This window comes from Cyprinodon variegatus, unplaced genomic scaffold (assembly GCF_000732505.1).
Source record: "Cyprinodon variegatus isolate N-32 unplaced genomic scaffold, C_variegatus-1.0 Scaffold17, whole genome shotgun sequence".
NCBI lineage: Eukaryota > Metazoa > Chordata > Actinopteri > Cyprinodontiformes > Cyprinodontidae > Cyprinodon > Cyprinodon variegatus.
This window is the reverse complement of record NW_015150470.1, coordinates 1,168,787-1,177,410: the sequence shown is the minus strand read 5'-3', so window position 1 is coordinate 1,177,410 and position 8,624 is coordinate 1,168,787. Positions and strand designations below refer to the sequence as shown.

The 8,624-nt window shown below is 36.8% G+C and overlaps 1 protein-coding gene across 1 annotated transcript in view; it reads right to left on the bottom strand.

Moving 5' to 3' along the window:
• The window catches only part of LOC107092360 (supervillin-like), a 75,003-nt gene extending 66,819 nt beyond the window's left edge, over window positions 1-8,184 (bottom strand). The window contains exons 1-2 of the mRNA XM_015386804.1: window positions 8,162-8,184; window positions 1,132-1,311 (exon numbers count right to left, since the gene is read on the bottom strand). Coding sequence (XP_015242290.1) covers window positions 1,132-1,311; window positions 8,162-8,184 — 203 coding nt within the window. The remainder of the gene's footprint in view (window positions 1-1,131; window positions 1,312-8,161) is intronic.
• Window positions 8,185-8,624: the final 440 nt, after the last annotated feature.

Here is an 8,624-nt window from a genome sequence, read left to right as displayed (position 1 = left end):
ACAGTAAAGTAACTAGCCAATTGTTTAAAATGTAAGAAGTTGAAAGTACAGATATTTGTGTCAAAATGTAAGGAGTTGAAAGTACAGATATTTGTGTAAAAATGTAAGGAGTAGAAGTAAAAAGTCGCCATAAAAATAAGTAGTAAAGTAAAGTAAAAAACTCAGAAAAATCTACTTGAGTACAGTAACGAAGTATTTGTACTTCGTTACTTCCCATCTCTGATCACATGCATATCCCTTACAAATACCCTTAATTTCAATAGGTAAATAAGATGATTTGCCAATTGAATGAGCTTCAAAATAAGATTATTAGATAATATGCACTTGAAATAAGAAAATGTAATCATTTTTTTCTTATTTCAAATGTAAATTGTCTTGTTCCATTGCCAAAGCATCTCACTTACCTCAATTCAAGACTGACTGCACTTATTTTAAGAAAAAAATACTTATTTAGATTTACATTTTTTGCAGTGTAACAGTTATATTTAGTGTTATAAATTAAACCAATTAATTGCCAGTATCCGCATTAATGCCTCTAAGGGTATGCTGTACCAAAAAATTTGTTTCTTTCACTCACAAAGTGTTTTTCATTAGTTTCTTATAGAAGCACTTTTGTTAATTTTTCTTAATATATTCGGGCAAGTTGACTCTTCTTGACATAAATTTTTGCCATCAAAATATCCATATTTTTTTAATGTAACAAAGGAAATCAGGTCAAGAAAGAAAGAAAGAAAGAAAGAAAGAAAGAAAGAAAGAAAGAAAGAAAGAAACATTGCTGCCATTCTTTCACTTCTTACACACATTTGGATTAATCTTTTAAATGAGCCTCTTTTGGGATCAACTTTATGAACAGTAGCCAGTTTGTAAAAATACACAGCTTGGTTTGGTTACACACAGAATTCTGCAGATTCTCCTAAACAGTTTTATATTTGGCAACATTGTTTTTAACGTTGCTAATCTGGTAGGCAGATGCACTAAATATGAACATGTCGAATCTCAAATTGTATATATTATTAGCAATTTGTCTATCGCTTAGTTATGTTTATCTATTGGTTGTTTTGTTTTTTGTTTTTAAAGCTGAATTTGAAGCAATGGTTTCTGGGATGAAATGATTCTCCATCCTCACTCTACCTTAATATCTGTTTTCCTCTGGCCTCTTGCTCTGCCTTAGACCTGCACAGCTCTGCTGTCTCTCCCCAGCACCAGCCTCCGTGCTCATCGACATCCATATAAGAGCAGAACATGCAGATTTTGGCGCTGAGCAGCAGGCAGGGCTGATGCTTGGCAGACGAGAGGAAGGCAGATCTGGATCTAAACAGGGAATTCCAGAGTAAATGTTTAAGGAGGGAGTGAGAATGTAGGTCCCAGCTGTGCAGCGTTAGTCTCTCACATAACCCCAGTCGTTATGTGTGCATTCTCCCCGTACTGTATTTATTTATTTTTGCATATACATGTTTGTGTCAATGTATGGGTGTCCTGCTTTGCAGATTATCCCAGACAGAGGAAGATCTAGTTAAAGGCATGTCGACTCCGAGCCAGATTCAGCATCTAAGGTATTAATTATTACAGGCTTTTTGACTTTCAACCCTTTCTCTTTAATATATACTCATAATGGCCTCAAGGGATATGCAGAGAAATATGCAGCTCCCTTATGAGCACTAACTTACGCAACAACATTGCAAAGGAAAATATATTTTGCATATACAGACTACCTGCCTTATCCCAACACTTAAATCTCAACATTTTTATTCGGTTTAAAAACAAACTGTTTGTCTAGTAGCCCTGCTGACAGATTTGCACATATAATTACATTCTATTTTTAATTCTCCAGCAATCTCTTGATAATTGCAACTGTTTTAGTCACTTTTAGATTGTTGGACAGACATTAGAAATGATCAAAATAGTCAGAAATAAATCTATTCATATAAAGATTTTAAGGATATAAGTCAATTAGTGTTATAAAAGTAGACATTATAAAGCAGTTACTAAATTAAAAATGTTTATAATTGAAAAACAAGAATAATAATTGACGCATTCTTGCTTTTCAAAGGTCAGCCATACATTAAAAAAGCAAACTATTGTGTGTAGAAGCCTCACTTTTTTCAGTGTGCCCCAGGGTAGCTGTGGCTGCAATATAGCTAGTGTGTTAATGTGTGTGTGAATGGCTAAGTGACTCAATGTAGTATAAAGTGCTTCAAGTTCACTGACTTGAAAAGGCACTATATAGGAACAGACCATTTACCCTTTGCAAAGCCTATTATCCAGATTTCCTGATCAACAAAGCAGATTAGTTATTTAACCAAAGCCTGCAAAAAAATGTATGTGCAGGCTGGCCAAGGTTCTATGGGGCCTCATTTTTTTCATTTGTGGCCCCTCCTATTCCATTTTACTGAGCATAAAAAGAAATAAACAATTAGTTCAGATTAAATTGTGATGAAATTGATTTCATACACAAAGAAAGTGTTTTAACTGTGCAACATATCCCTAAAACAATTATGTTTGTCACTTTAATAAATAATAACTTTAATACGTAATCTTGCCAATTCCTTTAATTTTTAAGATATAAATAATCTTTGATTAATCAATTCTGAAATTATCAAATTAAATTTGATGCCGTTTTTTGTTTTCTGTAAACATTGATGCTGCTGGGCCCCTAAGGAGAGGCTTGGATCACTTCTGTCTTGCGTACGTATGTCTATTTACGCAATTTAAGCAATCTGTTATCAGTACATAGATATTCAGAATAGCTTGGTCACAGCAGGACAAAAAGGACTGCATACATCTAGACTGAATTCAGATCTCATGCATGGAGAGTCCGGTGACAGAGGGTCAAGTGTGGGGCCCAGCCTGTAAACTTGTCTGCCTGTTTTGACAGGAAACGACAGGTGCAAGTCAGCAACCGATGACTGTGCAGACACGAACGTTCACACGTAGACTACAAAAACAAAACTGTGGTGAAATGATGTTGGAACAACACGCAAGGCACCCCCACCACCACCCCAAACACTCACACACAAGTAAGATCAGCTGCACCCGCATACCGCCAAACAACTATAATCTGCAGCTTGGAATGCTAAGACCCCTGTGGTTACTTGAGACACGAGGAAAGGGAGACTGAGTTGGGACGCAATGTTAAGTCCTCAAATGGAAGATTGCAATAAAAATTTGCCTATGTGTTGGCAGAGACTATAAGATGGTGCAATTGTTGATTTATTTATAGTTATTTAATAAAACATTATGGTTTTATCTCTAAATGGTAACATTTCCTTGTCAAAGTGCATCAAGCTTTGCAAATTATACCAACACCAATCGGATAAAGTTTAATCTTTATTTGAAGCTTTGTAAATTATTATATTTCAGATGCTAAATGTTCTGAAAATGACAGAAAGAGATACCTGGTCATTTGGATTCTGTCAAACTAAATGCTTCACTCCTATAGTGTGGAAAACCTCAGCCAAATTAAGCAAAACAGTACTTACAAATGAATAGGCCTCCAATAATAAAGGGAGTTAATTTGTCCTTAAAAGCGATCCAAATAGACCCTTAGTTGCTTGGTGGGATGGTGAGGAGACAGGAGCTGCAGGTGTGAGTAGAAAAACGCAAACGATCATCTACCATGAAGCAGGTCCAACCCAAGCAGCAGACAAATATAGCCTGGGTGCTTTCCCTCCGGTGCTCTGCTGGACCGGGGAGAAATAAATCTGTCCAGGAACAGCCGAGAGGCCCAGAACACAAAGGGGAGTGGGCTAAAGTAGAGAGAGGTGAGGTGAAAGGGGCAACAAAAAAAGGTAAACAAAGAGGGATGCTGTAGTTCAATCCTTAAATATTCCAGAGGTTTAAAACAGCTGCCCTGATGTTGTCCTTTCCTGCAGACAAAGTTTGGTTAACCTGTTCTTATGGCGTTTAGATGGATGTAACACTGCTTCCATTTGGTTTGGGAACACATCCCAAAATTGTTGTGGTAACCTCATCCCACAGCAACCATGTATGGACTGAAGAGAGCAGGCGTAATGGAGGAGCAGCTGCCATAAATAGCCAGGAAGCATCGGACCTCCAGCGCAGGGGGGATCGAATCAGCTGTTGTGGACAACACATTTTCTGCTCCTGCAGCATAGGGACCAAACCCTTCATGCTTGATGCATTGGATAGCTTGTTTAAATTTCCACTTTGATTTATTGACATCATCCTTTTAAAAACAATGTCTTCATCCCACTATATGGTGCATAGTAGACATTGTTTTCTTTAAAAGGACACGACTAACACAAGCAGACGTTTAGAAGGCATGTGAAAAAGATTCTCTGCATTTAGCTTCACTTTTAAGTTTAGCAAAAAGGCAGATTTTGCATTCTTTTATGTTCTTCAGTGAGAGTCAGATAGTAGATCTACCAATAAATCAAGAGCTCTGCTTTTTGGCTCAGCTCCTTCTACACCAGCTAATCTCTCCAGCGCTTACTGTACTGCACACAGGATCCCTATCAACCAATCGAAACTCTGTAAATCACCTCGGAAAAAGTCACGCTCAAAATGGAACCTGACACTGAGAATGCAGACCACCTTTTTACTAGTTGGAAACAATGACTGAAAGAATGATATCCTGGATAGAATCAGCTAAAATAAGCTTTATTGGTTGACTGGATCTTGGTTATAGGATATGGACACTCATTATTTAAGGGGAGATTCAGCTGAGGTGGTACTGGCACCTCATTTCAAGGTTTTTCTTGGTCTTCAACAAGAATTTGCTTGGAATAAAATTGTGAAACAAGAGAATACATTGCAAAAAATCAACACATTTTGACATTTTCTGTTGGTGGGCTGTTGTGGTGCAAACTGAGCAGATTTAATTCATCATCAATGTAATAGAGCTTTTACTACTAGAGAGGCAGTGAATATTTCAGATATTCCTAATCTACTTGGATTTTGGTTGAAATAAAAAAAAATCAATAGTAATTGCTTTCCGTAGTAATAGTAAGAGTGTTCTGACCAGCTGTCTCACTGTATGCTGTGGAGGCTACAGCGCTGGCAAGTGGAAGAAGGTGAGAAGAGTGGTGAGAAGAGCTGAGAAGATCAGCGGGGCTCCTCTTCCCTCCATAAAAGATATTTCATTCCAGCGCTGCGTGTCCCGAGCCTGTAACATCATCAGTGACCCCTCACACCCCCACCATGGACTGTTCTCCCTGCTGCCCTCTGGGAAGAGGCTTTGCAGCATTCGATGGACCTCCAGCAGATTCCAAAAGTTTCTTCCCCACTGCCATCAGACAGATGAATATTGAAAAACTCTCTACATCATGTCACAGATTCTGCATAACATTGAACATATCAATGTGGTTTTTTTTGCATCATTTTTTTTTTCTCCCACAATGTTTCCATTTGATCACTGCTGCACTAAAAAAATGGAAATGTCATGAGAGCTGTATAAAATTAAATTAGTCTAAGTCCAATTAATGGAAATGTATTCACAAGAGCTGTGGAGTTCAGTCTTTGTTTATGCTTAACCTTTAGATTGATTGACTGAAAGAATAGAGGATCAAACCAGTTGTCACTGCTACATGATAACATTTAATTTATTTACATGGCACACCACAATATTATCACCTTTGCAAATTCAGTATTATTGAAACCTTACAACTTACCTGAGTATGCCACAGACTAGGTTAATCTCTTAATCCCCTTTATGGTCCTACTGCATGTTGCACCTAGAAAGTTCAAAAAAGTTAACTTAAAATGGTCAGAATGTGATCATGAGTTCACGTACTGGTCCAAGCAGTGCCCATCCAAAAAGGCCCTTTAAGATGTGGAAGGATATAGTCACATCTTATATATTCAGCAGATACAGAAGCCTCTGATGCTATCATGTCATTATCGACAAAAACACTTAATGAACTCAAAAGAATTAAACTTCTTGTTTAATATAAGCTGCCAACGGAAATTAAGCTCTGAAAACAAATGTTTTGAAACCTGGTGAAACCAAAATGAACCTTTTAAAATGGCCAGTCAGGTTACAGTAACAGCTTTGGTAACAGATTACACAATATTTTAGCTTTATTTATTAAGTGTGCATTGCAGTCATAAAGCAGTTAGATTATTGATAATGAGGTATTGATAATGTGAAATCAGATGAGCAGGTGAGTTATTAAAAAATGCAACAAAAAAAGGATCTTGACTTTTTTTGTGTTTTGTCTCCCTCTGGTGGTATTACAACAGAACAGCAGCAGATGTCTGAATATTTGTTCTTTCTCATTCCTCTAGTATTTGTTGAACAGTTTGGTGTATTTTAAATTGAGATATGGCAATTATCAATATAATCAGTGTATGGGTTGTTTAGGTAGTTTTATTCACATTTATTGACCCGATGATCTCTGTTCTTAGATAAAGATTTTGTTGAATTATAATGTTCTGACTTCTTATTTTATATCGCTTTATTCTCTTTTAACTGGATTTGTGTGTTTTTCTCCCAAACATCTACTGGTTTATAGAAGCATTAATGGGGTTTCTGAGACAAAGTTATGACAGACTTGAGGTGTTACTGGACATAGATATGACACAGCAGTGATGTACAGACAGCTGGGAATATATGTTAGGGAAACCTGCAGACCAGAGGATAAACTTCTATGCAAAAAAGATAACAATAATAAAAAAAAAATAAAGTGGGAAAAATGCAGTTACTTGCAGGCATTAATGTGAACCTGGACTGACCTGGTTTTACCATCTATTACGTGACAGGGTTGTAATCAAAGTAATGGCTTAGGAGCATATGTGCTTGAGCTCAATCATATGGTGCAGAATAAGCCCCACATTCTCAGCAAAATTCCAGCAAATATGTGTGAGAGAAACATTTCTCAGAATCAGAATATGACAGAAAGAGGCCTAAAATTGTGGATTATTAATGTCAGATTCAGCATAGTGGGGCCAAAGGTCAAGTTTTAATAACTGCTCTGTCCCTCCTTAGCTAAAATAAACACCAAAAATAGTGATTCATGTCTTTTTACACTTTTCACTCTAAGCATGTTTTTAATGGCACACCCTAAAATCAGACTGGTCAATACAACAAACTTTACTAAAATGGTTGATTGTTTTTTTAAACAATCTATAAAATGACCAATACAAACTGATCACTTTGACCAAAGTATAACGGCATTAAAAGCCAGAACTGGGGCTTGAACCATCAACTCTACTGTTGCAGAACAAGCTCCTGCTTCCATTATCACTATCCCTGCTACTTCCCACCCAGAAAAAATTGGTTGAAAAGCGACATGATTTACTTCCAAACTACGTCTACATTAGGTTGAAAAGTGAAATGTGAAAAGTCGTCATTTTAAAATAGTTGAAAAGATGATGAAAATTCAATGTCTTTTGAACGTCTGTTTTTGGTCTTAAACGGGACAAAATCAGACCGACCAAAAACAGCCCAATTTCTGGACTAAATCAAGACTATGATGGACCGACCAGATCTAGCCTAAAAACCAAGGTCTAAATGACGTCTGGTGTTTTGGGGGTTGGAGTTTAATACTAGTTCATTCTGATGTTTCAACTACTGTTGCACCGATTGCATTTTTGGTCTCGATTCCGATACCTGGCTGTGCAGAGTCAACCGATAACGTTACCGTACTGATACCATCTGCTTGAAATTGATGTGTGTGCATATATGTGAAGAACTGCATACTACTTGGATGTAAAATAATTGCCATCAAAAGCAGGAAAACGACTAATACAAAGTGAATCCAGTAGAACTTTCTAATGCCTACCTGGAATGGGTGACAAAAGTTAAATAAACTTTTGGCTCTTAAAATGGTATTGGTGCCCTATTTGTCGGTAATCGCCAATACCACCATTTTAGTGCTGTATCGGTGAAACACTAGTTACAACCAAGGTAAAACCCATGATTAGCATGTTGTATATGTACAAATCACTGTAAATGTTGGCTAAGTCCACTTAACTAGAGCCAAACAGTCAGATCAGTAAACCATCAGTTAACATTTTTAGTGGTTGTTTGGTTGACCGCTTAAATTGGTTGATCTTAAACCAATGACTTGGTCAGTTTCTGACCAATATTTTGGTTAATCTAATCAAAACTCATTTAACCAGCTACTACAACCCCCCATCCATTCTGAGAATGCGTGACTATTGATGGTGATTCTCCTAATTTCTTCCATGACAAACTTACCTTCTGGAAGGTTTACAGACCATGATATACTAAAATCTCTGCTAAGGTGGAACAAAAGAAACAGGCCAGGAAACTGGGGCACCTTCTGGAACAAGGCTCCAGCTGACAGGACACTAGCAACTGCCAGGTGGTTTATCCTTTGATCGAGGAGCTGTAGAGTGAAAAAAAAACTCCAACCATATCCATTGAACTTTAGTTTTCTATCTTTGTCAAACAGCAGTAGGAACATCATAAACAGACAACACCAGTTATTTTAAAAGTACGACTGAAGTTAATGGAAAAAAATAGAGCTCATGACGTAAAAAAAAAAAAATATATATATATATATATATATATATATATATATATATATTGATTTTCCTTGTATCGTTTCCTTTTTGGTAAACAGCTTTATGTGATAGGAGCTCAAAACATGGGCTTACTTTTATATAAATTACCAAATTATAGGAACTATCTGCAAAAT